Genomic DNA, 22,467 nt, shown 5'->3' with positions numbered 1-22,467 from the left:
CACTTTTATCAGCATTACCTAAAGAATGGAAATTGATAATTGTAGATATTAAAGACTGTTTCTTTTCAATACCTTTAGTAATTGAAGATAGACAAAGATTTGCCTTTACGTTGCCATCCATTAACCATGAGGAGCCAGATTATAGATATCATTGGAAAGTCTTACCTCAAGGTATGGCTAATAGTCCCACTATATGTCAGTTATATGTGGGAAAATCCTTAAAAATTATTAGAGATAAGTATCCTAAATTGAGAATCTGCCATTATATGGATGATGTATTGCTTTGTGGATCTAAGGATGAAGACTTGTGCCTTGCCTATGCTGATTTAATAAAAGTATTTGAGAGTAAAGGTTTATTTATCGCACCAGAAAAGGTGCAGAAAGGCAACATAGGAGCATTCTTGGGAACTAATATACATCCTCAGTTTGTATTCCCACAGAAAATTATCATTCGTAGGGACCACCTTAAAACATTAAATGACTTTCAAAAACATTTGGGAAATATTAATTGGATATGTCCCTATCTCAAAATTCCTTCAGCTGAATTAAAGCCTTTATTTGCTATATTAGAAGGAGACAGTCATATTTCCTCACCTAGAAAACTAACCTCTGCTGCCATAGTAGCTCTGCAGAAAGTAGAGGAAGCCATACAGCAAGCTCAATTAGTGAGGGTTCAGCCTAATGAACCTATTTTCTTATGTGTTTTTGACACAGTCACATTGCCTACAGCAGTGTTGTGGCAGCGTGGACCGTTGCTCTGGATTCATCCTCATGCATCACCAAATAAAACCCTAGATCATTATCCTACAGCTGTAGCAGCATTGGCATTAAAGGGGTTGCAGGCTTCTTTGACACTCTTTGGGCAATACCCTGATACGCTTATAGTTCCATATACAGCCCAGCAAGTTCAAGCGCTTTGCACAGCGATAGATATGTGGGCTATACTGAAATGTGTTTTTCCAGGTCATATAGACAATCACTACCCACAATATCCGTTATTACAATTTGTGTCAAAACATCCTATAATTTTTCCTAAAGTAACTGCCAATGCCCCCATTCCAAAGGCTATAGATATCTATACAGATGGATCAAAGTCAGGCATTGGATGTTATGTGGCTGATTGTGCTAGCCCAGTAAAGTTTAAATTTGCTCCTGACACTCTGCAATTGTTAGAGTGTCAACTGGTTTTAGAAGTGTTCAAGGCTTTCCCTGGTCCCATAAATATCATTTCTGATGCTCACTACGTGGTGAATGCAATTCATATTCTAGAGGTCGCAGGTACAATAAAATCAACCAGTCCTGTGGCCACCATTGTGAAACAAATACAACAGTGTATTTTATCTAGGAACTCAAAATATTTATTCAACATATTAGAGCCCATACCTTATTACCAGGTCCCATGGTGCTAGGTAATGCTTTAGCTGATGCGGCTACTCGCCAAGCGTTCCCTGTTTTGCAAACGAATCTTACAGCTGCTCAGGAATTTCATAAACTGTTTCATGTTCCAGCCTCCACTCATAGACTTAAATTTGGTATCCCAAGAGCTTCAGCTCAAGATATTACATTGAACTGTCAAAAATGTGTTGAATTTCACCACCCTCCATGCATTGGAGTAAACCCAAGAGGGCTTAGACCTTTGGATGTCTGGCAGATGGATGTGACACATATTAAACATTTTGGGAAATTACAATATATTCATGTATCTATAGATACTTGCTCTGGTATTATCCATGCTATGCCTATGGCTGGAGAAAAGGTTTCTCATGTTATTGCCCACTGTTTAGAAGCTTGGGCAACATGGGGTAAACCGCATCTGTTAAAGACTGATAATGGGCCTGCATATACAGCTAAAACTTTTGTACAATTTTGTGTGTGTATGCAAGTGCAGCATCGTACGGGGTTGCCATACAATCCTCAGGGTCAAGGCATCATTGAAAGAGCCAATCTAACTTTGAAAATGTATCTGCAAAAACAAAAAGGGGGAATTATGGGATCATCACTGGCTCCTAAAGCAGCCCTGTCTCTAACTCTATTTACACTTAATTTTTTAAAACTGGATGAGAAGGGGCTGACTGCTGCTGACAGGCATAGTAATCCTGTGGAAGAGACATGGGAAACAGTGAAATGGAAAGATGTATTGACAGACTCATGGAGAGGCCCGGATCCAGTGCTTACCAGATCCAGGGGAGCTGTTTGTGTTTTCCCACAGAATGAAGAAAATCCTGTCTGGGTGCCAGCAAGATTAACCAGAGTTGTTGCGGAGCCAAGGACGTTTTCTAAGAAGAATGAAGAAGCTGTGGTGGACACTTTTAGTCATGATGACTTATGAAGAAGTGCTAAGTATTCAGTTATGGGCAATAGTTAGATCTTGGCCTGTACCTATGCCCGTTCATGCCAATTCTACTGTGCTGACATTGTTTACTTCTACTCAATGTTTTATGGAAGTCCCATGTGCTATGCCTATGGGACAGGAGCCTGTTTTATACAATGCCACTGCATTTCCATTGAATTTTACTCTCTGCTTTACTACTAAGGCTAAATCTCATACTCCGTGTATCGTACTCAAGAACGCAGCATTAGGAACATTCGCGATGGAAGGTTCAGGAAATATTTCAAATAATGACAGTGCCTTATTAAATATAACTACCATGTTGCTCTGGAGTAATGTTACATCACAATGGCCCACCTGTAATGTAACATACAAGAAAGTTTTGCCTTGGTGTCCCCCTGATCTATCTTTTCCTCCAGTTTTTACACCATGTCAATCTAAAGAATCTCCTGACATGGAGATTGCTTCAGGATTTGCCCTTTCACCTCCTATAAAATGGGCTGCTATCAACAAGACTGGTATTCGAACAGGAAAGCGAAATATATGGCCCTTTTATCAATGGATACTAACAAATATAGCTGGAGCCAGTACTAGCCTTTCTGCATTTGTCTCTATGCAAGGTCTACATCATGTGATACAAAATATCTCAGCCACCTGCTCTAATAATAGCTATCCTTATTTGGATGGGATTAAGGTAAATGGCGAGCTGGTGAATGCATCTGCCCCAGCTGCCCCTGTATGTGTTTCACCTCCATTTTTCTTTATATTGGCTGAGTTTGAAAATAATACAAGGCTTCTGAATTGTAGTGCAAATAATGTTACCTGCTATTTAGCTGAATGCTGGAATGGTTCTTTATCTTTGGCCTTAATAGTACATATACCTACTTTTGTGCCAATTCCTGTGGAAGCAGATCCAGAAGATTTTCCTATAGCCACTTTATTTAGACAAAAAAGAGATTTTGGTATTACACCTGCAATTGTGACTGCTATAGCAGTATCAGCAGCTGCTGCTGTGACTGCAGGCATAGCAATGGCCAATCAAGTAAATGCAGCTCAAACTGTTGATGCTTTAGTAGAAAGAGCTGCGGATGCTTTGGTTACACAGCATCAAATGAATGCTCATCTCACTTCTGGTATTCTTCTGGTTAATCAGAGAGTGGACCTTCTTCAAAGCAAATTGGAAGAGATTGTAGATATTGTACAGCTAAGTTGTGTTAGTCATACTAAACATATGTGCATTACCCCATTGAGGTATGATAATTCTACTTTTAAAGATGGTAACCTGTTGTCTAATTTTTTAAAAGGCAATTGGTCTCAGCAAGCGGAGCGGTTGCAGAATCGTCTGTTGATGGAGATTATCATACTGAATGGAACCCGCATCAATCCTATCACTGTGGGAGATTTTACTTCTTGGCTAACTTCGGCATTTTCCTACTTTAAGGAATGGATAGGAGTTCTCTTTGGGGCTGCAGTTTGCTGTGGATTGGTATTGTGTCTGTGGTTGCTTTGCAGACTTAAATTTCGTCAATGAAGAGACAAAGTACTAATTACTCAAGCATTGTTAGCCCTCGAACAAGGTATATCTCCCCAAGTGTGGCTAGCGGCTCTTCATAAAGAGCTGTGATTCTCTTCTCAAGGCCAGCTGCCATTGATCCCAATGATGGGAGTAGGTTGACGCCATAAGCCAGGGGCACATCATCCAGGATTAAAGGCTGTGAGTCAACCCCATGATGGGAATAACGAGTGGCCACGACCTGGGTGCACATTCTCTTGCACAGAGAATGCCAGGCGTGGGTGCAACCCACATAGCCTAAGACAGGGAACTCACCCCTCCTTATTGGAGTTTTGTCCAGTTGATGCTGGCTATGGGGGCACGTCAACTAGCCTAAGACAGGGACATTGGCCAGTGCTCTTAAAAAATAAAATAGGGGGAGATGTAAGGAGCCGCCATTAGAAGATGGCGCTTGTTTCCTCTGTTTGAGGTGGAAAACAATTGCATTCAGGGTCATAAACACCTGCTGTAAGCCTCTGTATCTTTCAGTCGCAGCTCCTCATCCTCCCGAGCAGTATGTAAATGAAGTTCTGCAAGAAGCACCAATTAGACACTTATACACAATTGTGATAACTATTTAAGCAGCACCCATTTCGGTCTTGGGGTCTTTCGCTTTACAATCAATGGTGTGTTCCCCAATAAAGTGTGTGAGGAAGGATCCTGTTTTTGCATCATCCTTGCTGGCGAGGCGGGCGTGACAAAGAATACTTCAATGGTTCAGTTCAATTAGGTGAACTGATGGCCATTTCAAGTCTAGGGATTGGCCAGCATCTATCAACATCTTCAGTGATAGCCAATATGCCACCAATGTAACCATATCTCTATCCTTAGCTTCTGTCAAGATCTCAGGTGGACCCTTACACATGGCCATGATCCAGGTACAGACAATCATTGAGCAAAGAATCTTGCTCGTCTTTTTACATCCAACATGTTTGTTCTCATCTTAAACTCCTGGGTATAATAATCTCTCAAGGCAGACAAGAAGTGGACCAGCTGGTTTCTACCTTTTTTCATCCCCCTTAGAACAAGCTCAATCCCTACAGGCATGCTTCCATAATTCTCCCCACTCACTACATAGACTTTTCCCTAATTGTACCCCAGCTCTCATGCAAACATTTAGTGTATGCCTGCTCAGGTGGCAGCCCAATCCTACCTTTGGGACTACTACCCTCTCACAACACATCAGACACTGGAGGATTAGGTACATCCTCTCTCACTTAGACCAGACAAGGTAGCCCAGTTAGAGGAAAGGGATTCACTGGCAGCTAACAAATTCAGAGACAGCCCCAAGTCCAGTTGTTGGGGGACCTGCATGAAGACCAAGCTGCACATCTGCTACAAGGGTGTGTGTATGGGGGTGCTGAGTCCAGTCCATGCTTGCTCTTTGTTTGGTAGTTCGGGCTCTGAGAGAACCCAAGAGTCCAGTTTAGTTGTCTCTTTTGGTCTTCCTGTGGAGACCCTGTCCTCTTTGGGTCCCTTAGTCCTTCACCTGACTCTTCCATGAGACTCCCTGAGCTCCACTAATATTTGAATGTGGGTCTTTGCAGCTGTTTCTGTCAGCTGATGGGTGCAGCCTAACAGAGGGCAGTTATGCTAGGATCCTGTCAGCAAATAAAACAGAGTATAATTAATAGTGACAGGGATTGGGTCTTGGCCATGGGATTAGTCTCAACTTGGGACAGTCATTGGTTGCCCATTCCTTCCATCTCTGCTCTATAGCAGTTGCTGCACATGTTTTAGGTGGGACACTGTACTGCAGTGTACATGACTGAGCATCAGAAATTCTTTGACAATCAGATTCTACCTACAGCCAGCATGGTTGGACCTTTTAAGGAATGCATAACTTTGTCTTTGTGTCTTTGGTTGGCTCTTTTCAGTTTGCTCTCTCAGAAGACCCAAAGAGAAGAATAAATCCTCTGGGAATCATGATAATTTTTGCACTTACTAGATCTTAAACACCGGTGAAACCAAAGAAAAACAGTATCGTCACTTTTCTAAAGGCCTTTAGGGACAGCACACACAAGATCTACACAGGTTCAAACCAAATCAAATCCCAGCACCAACAAGAGGAAGTGGACACAAACTCCTATGCTTGGCCAGGGTGCTATTTGCAATTGATACTTACTGTGAAAGGAAAAATCAATTTTCTCTACTAGAATGTTACTAGGAATGTCAACAGGCAGACAGGCCCCATACCCAGTATTAGATGGCAAACATAAAACAGACATGGTTTTGATTATTTTGTTGTGTTGGTGGTAGTGTTGGTTGTTTGGGTATTTTTTGTCTTATTTGGGTTTTGTTTTTATCTTTGTTATTTGGGAAGGGAGTGTTTTGGGGGACCTGAGATGAGTTTCTGGGTAGAAAAAGCATGGCTATAATATATTGTATGAAAAATAAATAAATAAAAATAGGAAAAATAATATTAAAGTTATGTGTTGATCAATGTGTAGTTTCTAATAACTCTGAAAATCACAAAAGTTCTTTTCCATTTCATTTGTCTTATCAAAGGTTAACCTTCCTACATTCTTATCGCCTACTATGTACACATGCATATGCATTCACTTGAGTGTACACAGACACATATGTACTCCTATTTCATAAAAGTTTTGACAGGGAAGATGAGCCACACAATCATATATCTTGTAAAATGTAACATAAAAATGTGTTCTATCTAGCTTATGTTTATTCTGGGTTTATCAATTATTTAATGAATATATAAATTCACACATGTCTGCAAAATTACACATATTTGCTGTCATGGGGATTTGACAATTAGTGCCATATATGCTTCCACATGTTCTATTGGTTAGATTTTCTCTGAAGCTTTTTATTGTGAAGAGATTGATACTGAATGGATTTGAAAACAAATTTAAGTGATGTTATTTCAGGTAGTAAATATATAAGTCATTGTCATATTTGAAAAAAGAATAGGAATTGACATTTGTAGATACACAAAAATTCATTAATACAATGTTTAGATCTTAGAAAAGAAATCAAAGATGTTAACCTCCAGATTAACTGAATCCAAAGCCATACTTGTGTACAAAAATGTCCTCCTTCCAGATGCAATCTTTTTTTAAACTTCTCTTATCCTGTTTTGTGTATATGTTATACCTTATGTTTCCTTCACCAGTGTGTCTATTCTCAGTACCCAGAAACATGGGATTATTGGACATTCAGCTCTGCCTCCCTCAAATCAAATCAGGTTTATAATTAATACAGTTAGTCATCTATATTTTGTGTCTCAAGAGTAAGTGAATGAGTGAAATAATATCAAATACCAGAGAAACCTGATGATATAACCTCCTTAACAAAACAAGTACATTTCATAAAATCAGTTTTCATGGCACTTAAAAGTTGAATATTCAGGGAAGAACAGAATTCTTGAACATTTAAAAAGAGAGAGTACTTATAAACCAAGCAAATAATTAGAATGGGAATAGCCCATAACAAAATAGAGCTTGTCATTCATATATGTATATATATATTGCAGCACTGAACCTATATTTCCTATCTCAGCAACATACTTGATCTAAGAGTTTGTCCTTAACATAGAGAACAAAATTGTCCCAAATTACTGCAAGTTTGTCTTTAAACACACACAAAAGATTGACATTTAGCCTCCATGCATCATTGCATTACTTTTCTACTTATAGAGAATTCTGTACACACAAAAGGATTTATACAGAATGAGTACATTGCATGTTAAATTCTACACCTTATACTTTGACAGAACATTCCTTAAATTGCAAAGAATTCAGAGCTACAAATTAGATGACTTAATACTACTTCATTCATCTTTTATGAAAAATTTCTCCACTATTTTCCACATCATAAGCCATGTAATTGGTCAAAGCATGCATTTGTTTTAGGTAATGCCAATTTTATCTCCAAGTAAAAACTTGATTACACTTTCCCAAATCTGCTTGGTCTTGACTTCATAAACAATTGGGTTCATGGTAGGGGGCAGTAGCAGATAGAGGTTGGCCACTATGATGTGGATGTGGTGGGGAATTGTGTGTCCTCCAAAACGATGAGTGAAGAAAGAAAAAAGGCAGGCACATAAGTGATCACTATAGCACAGATGTGAGATGTGCAGGTGCTGAAGGCCTTGTGAAGAGCATCAGCACAGGACAGGCTCACCACTGTTCGCAGTATCATAGTGTAAGACACAGAAATACAGCAAATGTCAAACACACCAATCAATAGAGCCACCATGAGGCCATAGATTGCATTGACCTTGACATTGCCACAGAATACCTTGGCCACAGACATGTGATCACAGTAAGTGTGGGGAATAAGGGTGCCTCTGCAACAGGGCAGGCGCTTGGTGAGGAGAGTAAATGGAAAGATGAGCATTACACTCCTCAAGAATGTAGAAAGACAAGCTTTAGCAATCACAGGGTTGGTGAGGATGGTGGTATATCTTAGAGGATAGCAGATGGCTACATAGCGGTCCAGGGCCATGAGCATGAGCACACCAGACTCCATTCCAGTCAACATGTGGACAAAGAACATCTGGACAAGGCATGAACTAAATCCAATCTTCTTGAAATTGAACCAGAATATACACAGCATATTGGGCACTGTGGTTGTATACAAGGTGACATCAGTGAAAAATAGTAAGGCCTAGAAATAGTACATGGGCCTGTGCAGAGCTTCCTCATGCGTAGTGAGATAGATAAGCCCACAGTTCCCCACAACAGCAATCATGTACATGAAACAGAATGGCAGAGAGATCCACATATGTCCATCTTCCAGCCCAGGAACACCATTCAGGATAAAGAATTCTGGGGACAGGCTGGAGCTGTTGGCTCCAGACATAATGGCTGGCAGGATGAGAGCATTTTATATCCAGCAATAATGCCAGTATCCTGGGAAAGAATATAAAATGTGTGTGGAGAGCATAGAAAATAAATGATCCCCTTTAAATGAGAATTTTTTAGCATTTGCAGGATTCTATATAACTGTATATTCTATTTCCATTCTTTACCTGACATAGTATATGATACTGACCAGTTGATTCAACATTTTTTCATCCACCTTTCATTCTACAATGATACAATAAGTGCATCATGCTCATGTTGACAAGATCATGAGAAAGGAAGTTTTTATATAACATACTGAAAATATCACTAATGAATATTCCATGAATATGAGCAGTAACCCTTATTATTATTGGACATCCTGTTTCTATGGCCTCCAAGAGATTAAAATTTGTCCCTGTGTTTTACACACACACACACACACACACACACACACACACAAAACATTAAATCTGGAACAAAATCTGTGGACATCTTATAATATTTCCTGAAAGCCTGCTGTTACTAAAGGATGACTAAGGTAGTGTTCCTTGGAATTTCTGTAAGAGAATTTGTCCATGCGTTTGCAATGTGCCCTAAATGTCTCTAACCTAATATAGCCAGAAGGTACCAAAGCTGTATCATCAAAAGGCCAGGATATTTGGAGAGATCTGAATTGTTGGGTGTGCATTTTGCTTGCACTTTAACTCTAATCAACAAGTGCAGAAATCTCTATTGTCTCTCAATTTATAGTAACAAAATCTATCCATAAGTCCCATTACATCACAGTGGGATAAATCAAATGTAGCTTGCTCTTTGCCTTCCTCAGTAGTGGGAATTTCATCTCAAATTTTCCATGCCATGTTTCTGGGCTAAACAATGACATGTTGTTTTGTTTTGTTTTTCACTATTCATGACACTAAAATATATTAAAAACAAGAAAAACCTAAGTTACTAAAAGTCTATTCTCTAAAGTATAAGAGCTTCTTTTTATACAGTACTTACAATAGACATACAGGAATCCTAGCTATGAATTAAAGTTTCTTTGCAATACAAAATAGGAGGATAGACTTGAATTTGAATGAGCAATGATTGTTTGTACAATTTTAGAAATCTTAAAGGGAAGAAATCTCTAGCATTACAAACTATAGATTTGTTAACACAGCAAAATGAGAATATACTCAGTGCCTGTAATTAAGTACTTGATGTATGTTAACTCATATTAATAATATATGTGAAAAGCATATACTATTATTGTCTTGATCATTTGATTACTTTTGACATTCTTGTCAGGACTTTAATTTGGGGAAGTTTATAACTTAAACAATTAGGCAAAATACCATATATTAGTTTACTAATATTTGAGAGAAGGCTGGTTCCTCTATTCAAACCTTAATAACACTGACACGTATTATGCCTTCATGGTGTAGATCAAAAAAACACAGGTACAGAATGACAACATTTAAGATGGCAAAGCAAAAAATCACACGAAAGTTCGAATTTTCTACCAAACATTCAATGTTTGTGTCTGTGACCATGAGTGACAGATTATAATGCTGATAGGAAGTTTCATAAGCTGAGTGTAACAGTTTTAACAAATCATGATGTATAAGAACATGATTTTCAAATGCAAGACAGAGAAACCTTACCCTTAATTGTCCCTTAGTACAGAGACAGGACAGGTGTGAGAAATGAGGGAGAGTTATTTTCTCAATGAGGGAGCTCTCCACACAGCAATGTGAGGTAGCTGCAGTCTCTTCTGGAACTCGTTGTGAAGATGCTGTGTGGCCTGTGGTTGTGTGGCATTTTGCATAGGAGGAGTTTTCCAGAGGAGCCTCCTTCAGCAAGTCCTGCCAACATCCTTGCTATTCCAGACTTGTTTTGTATTACTTTTTACCTCCCCTCACATAGGACAGTTCTGCTGGATACAAATCTGAGCATATCTATTAGTAAAGGTAAAGAAAACACACTTCCCCACCCCTGTGAGGACCAATGACTGAGTTTCATTGTCTCCTCATAATTATGAGGTCAGTTTATTATTGCTTTACAACTGTAGAAGCCTTTCTACCCTTTTCTCACAGGAAATGTATTATGGGGGTCAGGGGATCTTCTGTGATCTACAGCTCTTAAGTTTCTTCATCTTAACCTTTTTCTCATTTTCTGGAAACAAGTGGCATTAGAAGTCACTCAGACTCACCTCAGTGCTAGGAGAGACCAGAGGAGTGTCCATGCCCAAGAGCCTGAGCATGAGGGGTTGTATACCCACCCAGCATTCCTGCATCATTTTCAATGTTCTCCAGGCTGGAGAGTGTGCACTTGATTGGGTCTTTGTAGTTCAGTGTCCCAGAAGACTGTGCTTGAAGAGTTGACTTCCTTTGGGACATCTGAGATAATTGTATTTATTTAATCCTCAAGCACAGGAGAAACTAAGAGAAAATTAAACCTAAGTTACACATTCTCTCTCAGGTGTAGATTCTGAAAAAATTTTGACAGACAAAAATAACTATCTTTCATTTTATTTACCTTGTTAATAATCCAATCTCATGACATCACAAAACTCACTGCATATGTGTACATGTGTATTTTTACTGAAAGTATATCATTACCAATGTCTGAAATTATAATCCTAACAAACCAACTAAGAAAGTGTAAAATGGCACAGCTACCTGAGAAATTTCATTAATACAGCATGTCATCTCTGTGATCTGATGCGATCATTCTTGGATTTTATTAAAAACTTTGGGCAACAAAGGGATTTGAAGGAATGTTTATGTAACCTAAGTCTACTGGATTCATTATGAATAACTAGTATATGTATACAATGGCATGTAATTCAGAGATAGTAGGTATATTTTTGTTATAATCTATATATTGGTGAGAGCTCAGAAATGAAGACATCCCTTACTTTTGTGCTAAAGTAGATCTTTGTCTTTAGTAGTAGTTTTATGACATTGGTACACCCATGACTATTTTAAAAATTGCAGTATCTTCTTGATGAATTGTTCCTTTAGTCAGTATAATGTAAATGTATCTATTTTGTCTAACTAGTTTTGGTTTGAAGTTTATTTTCTTTTCAGCTGTTAAAATAAATAAATAAATAAATAAATAAATAAATAAATAAATAAAATCCCAGACATGAGAAAGTTTCTTACAAATGGATGTTCTGGATACTCCAGTTACTCCTCAAAACATAATATATTATTAATGTATACTGTTGTTGCTGATCAGGGATGGTGAGTGAGTCCCTATTGATATAGACATTGTAAACTTAAAACAAAGGACTCAGCTGAGTCAAGCTGGATCCATCCAATCCCTCCTACCTTCCCTCAAATCCTTCCTAAGTTCCCGAACTCTCAGTTTGACACCCTCTTTTCTTTGATTATTACACACACACACACACGCCTATATGCATGAGGCATGAGTAGAAGGATGGATAGATAGATAGATAGATAGATAGATAGATAGATAGATAGATAATAGATCTTGCTGAGTACTTTTTTTGTTGATGGTGTATATTTCGTTCAAAATTGATCAGTTTGTACTAACCAGGCAATAATGTATCTCATTCTTGGAAGAGGCTAATTCTCCTACTCCCGGCAATCAATATTTATTTGACTGTAGTTCTTGGTTATGGGTTTCACTCTGAAAAATTTCCCCTTCCGTGTTAAAATGTCAATTAATATTGTCATTGTTATGGTCTTGTTTATACAGCCATTCCAAGACAAGTCTCTTTCAAAACAGATTTTCTGGTATTCTGGATTTTACAATTTCTGCCCCTTTCTCCATTAAAAAAATAGGAGTTGTGTTGTAGATGTATATTTTGAAGCTTGCCTCTTAACAATCTGTTAAGTTCTACACTGTGTCTAGTTGTTACCCCCTCTGTTATTCATTTTTTTGAGCATTTGTATACAATGACATAATTTTTCTTCCCCCAAATACCTATTCATCAACTTAGTGTCTTATATTTTTAAAACACACTAAGTCCTTTTAATCCTGCCTTTATGGCATGGACAAAATATTCAGTCTTGTTTATTGCTTTGCTGTGAATCAAGTGAAGCTTTTTAGCTCTTAAACATTTGTTTGATGGAACATAGTCAGTTATAGGAAATGGGCCAAATCTGTACATTATGTGATCAGTATATTAGGTTATTTTAGATATGAATATTTATCCATAGACAACAATGGTTTGAATATGCCTGGCCCAGGGAGTGGCACGATGAGGCGGTGGGGCCTTGTTGCAGTAGGTGTAGCCTTGTTAGAGGAAGTCTATTCCTGTGGGTGTGTGCTTTAAGACTCTCCTCCTAGGAGTCAGTCTTTTCCTAGTACCCTTCAGATGAAGATGTAGAACTCCCAGCTCCTTCTGTACCATGCATACCTAGGTACTGCGATGCTCTCACCTTGATGATAATTGACTGAATCTCTGAACCTGTAAGCCAGTGCCATTTAAATGTATTTATAAGAGTTGCCTTGGTCATGGTGTCTGATCACAGCAGTGAAACCCTAAGACAATTTATGATAACATTTTTAATGTGTTGACTAGGTTTGAAAAAAAGGCATTGTTATAAAAAATGGCATCCATATCCCGAAGTAATTGAACTTTCTCAAATAACTTTTTCAAAATTTCAAGAACTTTTTCAAAACACATAAATAAATTGACATGTATTTTCTCTTTTTAAAAGATTCATTTGTTTTAGAATTGATAAATGGGACCTTATGAAACTGAAAAGCTTCTGTAAAGCAAAGGACATAGTCAATAGGACAAATTGGCAACCTACAGATTAGGAAAAAAAATCTTTATTAACCCCACATCTAATCCAAAATATGTAAAGAACTCAACCTCCAAAAACCAAAACAACCCAATCAAAAAATGAGGTATAGAGCTAAACAGAGAATTCATAACAGAGTAATCTCAGTTGGCTGAGAAGCACTTAAAGAAATGTCAAAGTCTTTAGTCATCAGGGAAATGCAAATCAAAATGACCTTGAGATCCCAATTTACATGAATCAGAATGTCACTCAGGTGACAGCACATGTTGGTGGGGATGTGGAGAAAGAGGAACACACCTCCATTGTAGGTGGGATTACAAACTGGTACAACCACTCTGGAAATCAATCTGGAGGTTTCTCAGAAAATTGTAAATACATTTACCTGAAGAGCCAGTTATACCTCTTCTTGGCATATACCCAAAGATTTGTCAACATATAACAAGAACACATACTCCACTATGTTCATAGCAGCCTTATTTATAATAGAAAAGCTGGAAAGAACCCAGATGTCCCTCAACAGAGAAATGGATACAGAAAATGTGGTATATTTACACAATGGAATCCTATTCAGCTGTTAAGAACGAGGACATCCTGAGTTTTGCAGGCAAATGGATGGAACTAGAAAATTTCATCCTGAGTGAGGTAAGTCAGACACAAAAGGACATGTTGGTATGAACTCACTAACATGTGGGTATGAGCCAAAAAAGTACAGAGTACCTAGGATACAATCCACAGAACTCAAGAGGGTTAACAAGCAGAAAGGCCCAAGTGAGGATGCTTCAGTCTCATTTGGGAGGGAGAAGAAAACAATCACAGGAGGCAGATGGAGGTAGGAATCTGGGTGAGAGGGGGGAGGAGAAGGGGAAAAGGGGAACATGATCAAGTATGGGAGGGCACACAAAAGAGAAGCATGGAGAGCCAGCAGAATGAATGGAAATATGCAACCTTGGAGGGTGAGAGAGAGGTTGCGGGGACTCTCTAGAAAGTACCAGAGACATGGGATGTGAGAGACTCTCAGAACATAAAGAAGGGACCTTAGATGAAATGCCCATCAGTGGGGAGAGGGAACAGGTAGAGTATACCTCCAGTAGAAAGACATCAAATGGAGGGATGGGTTTGCCATCCAATAGTCAAAAACTCTGACCCAGAATTGTTCCTATCTAAAAAACCTGCAGGGACAAAAATGGAGAAGAGACTGAAACAAAGGTGGTCCAGTTACTGGCCAAACTTGGGATCCATACCAAGGGAAGGCTCTAAGGCCTGACACTATTACTGATGTTATGGTGTGCTTACAGACAGGAGTCTAGCATGGTTGTCCTCTGAGAGACCCAACAAGCAGCTGACCAAAACAGACACAGATAGTTAACAGCCAACTGTTAGACTGAAGTTGGGGACCCCTGTGGCTGAAGTAGGGAAAGGCTAGAAGAAGCTGAGGAGTAGGGTGACCCCATAGGAAGATCAGCAGTCTCAACTGATCAGGATACTGAGGTCTTTCAGACACTAACAACCAGGCAGCATATCCAGGAGCTGATCCGAGGCTTCCGACACATATACAACAGAGAATTGCTGGTGGCCTCAGTGAGAGATGTGCCTAACCCTCTACAGACTTGAGGACACAGGGAGTGAGGAGGCCTGGCTGGGGTGGGGGGCATCCTCTTGGAGACAGGGAGAAGAGAAATAAGATGAGAAACTGTGGGAGAGTGGACCAGGAAGGCAGCAACAACTGGATTGTACAAAAATAAAAGTAATAAAGTAAAAAAAAGCATGTAACAATGAAGAGAACAGAAAAACCCCTGTTGATCAGTTTAATGATAGTTTTAATACCTTTGTATTAAAACTTTAATATTTTCATAATATTTTAATTTAAATTAATTTAATTTAATAATATTTAATATTTTCTTTAATATTTTCATAATGCCTTATAGTATCTCTAATAAAAGAAGCAGGGTTATCTTTTTAAAAAAAGAAAAAGAAGAAAAAATGATTCATTTGTTTTTATTGCTTTACCTGCACCACCTGCATGCAGTTCTCAAAGAGGTCAGAAGAGGACAACTGATCCTATAGAAATGAAGTTGCAGATGGCTGTGAACTATCATGTGCATACTGAGAATTAAGCCATGGTCCGCTAGAAGAGGGGCCAGTGCGTTTAACCTCTGAGCCACTTCTCCAGCCCCTGATACATATTTTCTTGATGTATTAATAATAAGTTTGTGTTCAGTATGGTATTTAACAAGATGCTCATGGCCTTCTAGCCACAAACAGAGTCACATTTGACTCAAAAGACAAGAGCAGTGCACATTTGGAGAAATAGTGTTCTTTACAACACTGTTAGATTTCCATAGTGTAAACTCAGGAAGTAACAATTTCTGGGGTTTTCAGATTCCTTGTCGCTATGACAGGAACACAGGAGTATAGAAGATACAGAAGGCTTGAAGATTGGCACAGGGTGGTTTGAATAGTAATACAAGTGCTAAAACTAACAATCAGAAGTTTTAAAACTTTATTTATTCATTCACTTTATTCACACAATATCAGCTCCCCTTTCCCTTCCAGTATCCCCTAACACAGATCTCTCCTCCCTCCATTCCCCTTTTCCTGTCTCCTCTGAGAAAGAAGAGACTGCCCCAGTACATTTCCCCTTCCCCAGCACATCAAGTCCCTGTAGGACTAGATGCATCATCTTCCACAGAGGCGTGGCAAGTCAGCCCAGTTAGAGGAATGGGATCCACAGACAGGCAACAGATTCCCACTCCAGTTGTTAGGGACTGAAGAACAAGCTGCACATCTGCTACATATGTGTGATGGGCCTAGGTCCTGCCCATGTTCACTTATTGGTTGGTGTTTCAGTTTCTGGTAGCCCCTAATGGTCAGGTTAGTTGACTCTATTGGTCTTCCTGTGGAGTCCCTGTCCTCTATGGGTCCCTCAAACCTCCTGACTCTTCCACAGGACTCCCCAAGCTCCATCTAATATTTGGCTGTGAGTGTCTGCATCTGTTTCATTGGCTTCTGAGTGGAGCCTCTCAAGAGTTATTCTTGGCTCCTGTCTCCAAGCATAACAGAATATAATTAATAGTGTCAGGGACTTGTTCTTGCCCATTGGATGGGTCTCAATTTGAACTAATAATTAGTTGGCCATTCCCTCCATCTCTGTTCTTTCTTTGTCCTGGTGCTTGGAAAATCTAGACAAAGTGGATGATTTTCTAAACAGGTACCACCTTCCAAGGTTAAATCAAGATCATTCCTATAGTATAAACATTCCTATAACTACTAAGGAAGTAAAAACAGTCATTAAAAGTACAAAGTAAATCTCAGTTCTGCTCATTGACAGCAGTAATATTAATTAACTTACTAATATTTTAGGGCTCCAGGTTGCCTAGTTAAATGTGTATTATTTAATATACCATATTCACAGTTACTTCCAAACAAATGAGCATAAAGTATTTATGGTTAGTGGCTGTTGTGATTGATGTAGTTGTTAAACTTTTTTTGGTCAAAAGAAAACAAGTACAGAAGAAGACATAAGAAATCCCCATTTTTACACATGAGTACCTTGACTTTAAAAAAACCTGAGTTAGGACGCTGAACAAGTGAGTAGAGATGAGAAAAGAGAGGAAGTGGGAGAGAGCCAGGGCTTAAGAATTATCAACCAGCAGCAGCTGTATGAGGGTTAGCTACTGTGAGATACCAGTTATCAAAGAGGATAAACACCCCAAATCTGGTGAAATCTGGTCATGACCCACACCTGTGGTGTCTTGAATAAAAATAACCCCATTGACTCATAGGGAGTGGCATTATTAGAGGTGTGGCCTTCTTAGAGAAGTTGTAATCTTGTGGAGGAAGTTTGTCCCAGAGGGTGCCCCCCCCCCTTTGTGCTTTTAGAATCTCAAAATAAGGCCAGTGTTATTCTCTTATTGCTACCTGCCAACCTGGATGTAGAATTCTCAGATACTGTCTAGGACCATGTTTGCCTTCATGCCACCACGCTTCCTGCTGGGATGACAATGGACTAATCCTCTGAACTGTAAACCAGCCCCAATTAAATGTTTTCCTTTATAAGACTTGCTGTGGTCACTGTCTATCATCACAGCAATAAATCCCTAAGACAACACTCAAGGACCTTTCTTATTCAGCATCTGACTGCAAAGCTGTCCATAACTTATGTTGTTTCTTCTTTTTACAACTGGTTGTGAAATCCTGACGCTTATTACTTAGCCATTATCTTAGTTTGTATAGAGATTTTTTCCAGTTAATTCCTTTCTGCTGCTTCTTGACCATCTGCATACATTCTTCATTTGCCTCACACATTTCTTTCATACAAAAGTCTTTATTCACCTCTGAAATTAGTAGATGATAGTCTCTACCATTGCAATAATCTCTGTGTAACAAGTAACAGGTTTTGGTGTTAAGGTGGTCATTCTTTTGCCTTTTCTATCCTTCACTAAGTTAGGAATTAGTTATACTTTGTGAAACTCTTTATTTTCTGTGTATGTTGAACATTGAATCAGTCACACAGACCAAACATAGAAAAACTTTGTAGCTATTTGTAACTAATATTGATAACATATTTGTGGTCAGTGAATGAAAGATTCTCCATGAAAAACTAATCATCTATTCTTTGAAATGGAGTGTATTAATTCATACATGAAATGATATCTCCTCAGACTATTTCATGCAGAAGGAATCAGCATTGAAATTAGCTGCTCATAACAATAGCATAGTTTCCTGGATTTGCTATTGTTTACGGGAAGCCATGCTATGTGCTGTGGACGACATCAGAATGCAGTTGGCCAATTTGTCTTTGTAATAAGAATTATTTGCACAGCAGAAGAACATGGACAGTGATCTGTGAGAAAGTAAGTAACTGAAGTACAGACTCTAGAAATAAAAGGGCAGAGGAGGATTTTAAACTTTAGGACCTACGGGATTCAACATTTTCCGAACATTTCTCTTGTTCTTACTAATGCTTGGTTCTTCCATATTATATGTATTAAAAAGTCACATCTTTGTTTTGTTTAATACATGCTTTTCCTTGTGTTTCCATGGCCAACATTTACTTTGAGATCCAATGCTACAGAGATTGTTTCTCAAAAAGAATTAATGAATAAATGAAAAAAACTTACAAATTTACTAATAACTTTTTGCCTGCTTAGCCTGTAACATAACAAAATGTGTTTTAGACCTATTTTTAAATACAAGTTCTAGGGTGATAACACAGGAAAAAGGACTCTTAGATATTTTTGCATGTGAAATATAGGCTATATTTAATAAATGAGCAACTCAAGTGGGATATTTCCAGTGTATCAAAAATATAAGTTGGAAAACATTTATGATATTTGGCTCAATTGTTATCATAGCAATAATGGCTTGCCAATAGTGCACAGGATGTGTGACTGTATCATACTATGACATCCTTCTCTTCAAACACAATGCAACCATGAGACTACAAATACTATGAAAAATAAGCTCTGCAATACATAAATACTTTATCTGTTAAACAGTGGTTTCTGTGATATTTTTTCTCAAGAAAAGTGTCATATCCTAAAATTGCAAATATTACAGAAAATTTACAAATAAGACTGATTTAAAATCATCTGTTTCACATTTATTTTGAATTTCTTCTACACTGTTTTCTGTGTTTTTCTGTTTATTGAAATGGACACAACTAGATGAATTGACACCATTCCCCTTTATATTATATGAAATTATTCTCTATTTTTTATAGTTTAAGAAAATCACTTGGTTTTTAACCCTTTATATCAGCAATGCTACTCTTGTCTCCACTAAAAAATTTGATTACACTCTCCCGAATCTGCTTGGTCTTGACTCCATAAACAATTGGGTTCATGGTAGCAGGCAGTAACAAGTAGAGGTTGGCCACTATGATGTGGATGTGGTGGGGAATTGTGTGTCCTCCAAAACGATGAGTGAAGAAATTAAAAAAAGCAGGCACATAAGTGATCACAATAGCACAGATGTGAGATGTGCAGGTGCTGAAGGCCTTGTAACGAGCATCAGCAGAGGACAGGTTCATCACTGCTCTCAATATCATTGTGTATGACACAGTGATACAGAATATGTCAAATGCACAAACCACAAGAGCAACTAACAAACCATAGACTGCATTGATTTTGACATTGCCACAGGATATTTTGGCTACAGACATGTGGTCACAGTAGGCATGGGGGATGAGGTTTCCTCTGCAATAGGGCAGGCGTTTGGTGAGGAAAGTGAAAGGGAGGATGAATGCCACACTCCTCAAGAAAGTAGCAAGACTAGCTTTAGCAATCACAGGGTTGGTCAGGATGGTCCCATAGCGCAAAGGGTAGCAAATGGCCACATAGCGATCCAGGGCCATGAGCATTAGCATACCAGACTCTGTTGCTGTGAAGGTATGCACAAAGAACATCTGGGCTAGGCAGGCTTTAAATCCAATCTTCTTGAGGTTGAACCAGAATATACACAGCATATTGGGTACAGTAGTGGTACATAAGGTTATGTCAGTGAAGGAGAGCAGGGTTAGAAAGTAGTACATGGGGCGGTGCAGAGTTTCCTCATGGGCAATGAGATAGATAAGCCCACAGTTCCCCACCACAGCAATCGTGTACATGAAGCAGAATGGCAGTGAGAGCCAGACATGTGCATCTTCCAGCCCAGGAATACCATTCAGGATAAAGAATTCTGGGGTCAGGCTGGAGCTGTTGGCTCCACACATATTGGCTGGTAGGATGAGAACATTTTACATTCTTTAACAGTGTCAGTGACCTGGGAAAGATTTTAAATCAGAGTTAAGCAGAGGGTTATGAGAAAAGTATCACTAAGAAGTTGAATTCTGTGAGATGTCTGAAACTAAAAGTGATTAAACTTCCTGTAAACATTCTCTCCAGCTTCATGTCCTATTCTGTTTTTAACATCACAAACATAAGACACTGGCAAGTTGCTCAGTCACTTCATGCCCCATAATTTTCTGTTTGCAATTATTATTGAACCATGTTCACAGTGTTGGCAGGACTATCCAACAGAAAGATTTAAAATGATGCTAACATTATATACAGTGAATACAGCATCAAAAACTATCACTGTTGGCATCATTAGAATTCCATTCTGTCTTAGTCTAGAGAATCCTCTCAGCCTAATCTTCTCTTGACTGATATATTTCAATGTACATGGGACTTTTTCATCCTGCTCAAACTCCAGACTCCTTATGGGTTTACCTAGCAAATAATAGTGCAAGATATTGAAGCTTCTCTTATAAGAGGGAATTAAGTTTCAACTTTTGAAAGGAATGCAAGTTAACCAAAGCCGTCAAGAGTGAATATATATTACTGGTTATCTAGCTAAAGCATTGTAACCTAGAATAAAACGGAAGCCATCTCACTTTTAGATCCTTTCCAGGACCCTGATACAACGAAATGACCAAGCAAGTAGCTACTAAAATTTCCACTGGAGAGTTGTTCTTTATGAAACGCTGTTTTAGATGTCTCTGCATCTTTTAAAACAACCAGATGACACTCAATACCAAAAAGAAGATGCCAGGATTCATGGAGAAGAATGAGCTGCAGAGCTTTCATTGGTGACTTATAAATAAAAACTGGCAAACTACCACAGAAACTATCACTGTATTTCAAGAATTTTTGTAGAAAAAATAGCATCCAGTAAATCACAGACAGTTGTTCCTTTCACTTCATCAGTACATACATAAGTCTTTCCTTCTAGCTCATCTCATTCCTGTATGACACCTGCAGATCTGGACAACCATTCTCTGCCAGGGACTCACAGTGGACATACTAAGTAGGTGACTTTTATTCTCCTTCCTGTTCTCTATTCAGCTCGCTCCATACTTGTCTTTAATCCTGCTCCAGTCTGTCTACTTGATGCCCTGTACCCATCTCAATCACCTTGAGACACTACCTCTTTGTTCAGATCCCCTTAGTTCTTTCTCACTCCCCCTCTCAGCTTTTTCCGCTAGCTCATCTCCATTTCTTTGTGACTCTCTGCAAGTTCACAGATCAGCTCACTACTAGTGGTTCCACACCTGCCACATTAGCTGAGTACCAGAAGTGCTAGATCCCAGGGACCCCACAGACACCACACTTTGATGGGACTTAGGGACACCACCACTCCCACACTTGACTCAGACCCAAAATGGGCTACAATAGTTGAAGAACAAAACTCCTACTCAACAAAGACAAATCCAGATAGCTACACCAAAAAATATTTCAAACATTATAACTCCGGATGTCTAGATCCTAGTGCAGAAAAAAGAAAGATCAGAAACAATCAAGATAATATGATTCCCTCCAGAAGTCAGAAACCCTATTGTAACAGAAAAAAACAATTTCACTGAAGCGTAATGACAAGGACTTCAAAATAACAATACAAAAATAGTGTCAAGGATATGAATAGATGTTTTAATAAAGATAATGAAAACACAAACTTGACTGAAATAATGAAAAATTCAAGACATGAAAGTAGAACAAAATAGAATCACTAAATGAAACTGAAATAAAGCTAGAAATGAAAAACTCAGGATCAAACCAAACCCGTGGAGGTAGGCTTCAGAAGATGCAAAATCACAAAAGAGAGAATCTCAGGTCTTGATGACAAGGTAGAAGGGATAAATAGTTCAGTCAAAGGAAATGCATATGTAGACCTTCCTTTTTAAAGTTTCAATGAGCTGTAAGGATCTTCTACACTCTGAAATATATTTATAGTACTATAGTATATATGAAAGAAGAGAAAGCAAATTATTAACTGTCCCTTTCCAAAAATATAATAATGAGTTATTTTTATTGAATGCTTGGTATAAGAATGTGGGAACTGAGAGTCTAGATTAAACTTTGTGTCTTAAATTGGTTATCTAGATCAACTTGAGAAAATCACAAAGCTTTCCTTGAACAATTATAATACTCAAAGGGTATGTGGGTCTGGACTGTATCTAAATGTGGAGATCACAGGAAATCAGACCAAATATATGTATATGTATATGTATATGTATATGTATATGTATATGTATAT

General features: G+C 38.5%; 1 protein-coding gene and 1 pseudogene across 1 annotated transcript; both read right to left on the bottom strand.

Annotated features, from left to right (window-relative positions):
• Positions 1–7,749: 7,749 nt before the first annotated feature.
• On the bottom strand, positions 7,750–8,705 carry LOC114627689 (annotated as a pseudogene).
• A 10,485-nt stretch (positions 8,706–19,190) lies between these two features.
• Positions 19,191–20,164, bottom strand: LOC114627687 (olfactory receptor 52N2-like). The gene has a single exon (XM_028775579.1). The coding sequence runs from the start codon at positions 20,162–20,164 to the stop codon at positions 19,196–19,198; it is 969 nt and encodes a 322-aa protein (XP_028631412.1). The 3' UTR covers positions 19,191–19,195.
• Positions 20,165–22,467: the final 2,303 nt, after the last annotated feature.

Source organism: Grammomys surdaster, unplaced genomic scaffold (assembly GCF_004785775.1).
Source record: "Grammomys surdaster isolate TR1022 unplaced genomic scaffold, NIH_TR_1.0 256, whole genome shotgun sequence".
In the NCBI taxonomy this organism is placed as follows: domain Eukaryota; kingdom Metazoa; phylum Chordata; class Mammalia; order Rodentia; family Muridae; genus Grammomys; species Grammomys surdaster.
The sequence above is the reverse complement of the archived record's forward strand: the minus strand, read 5'-3'. Positions and strand labels throughout refer to the sequence as shown.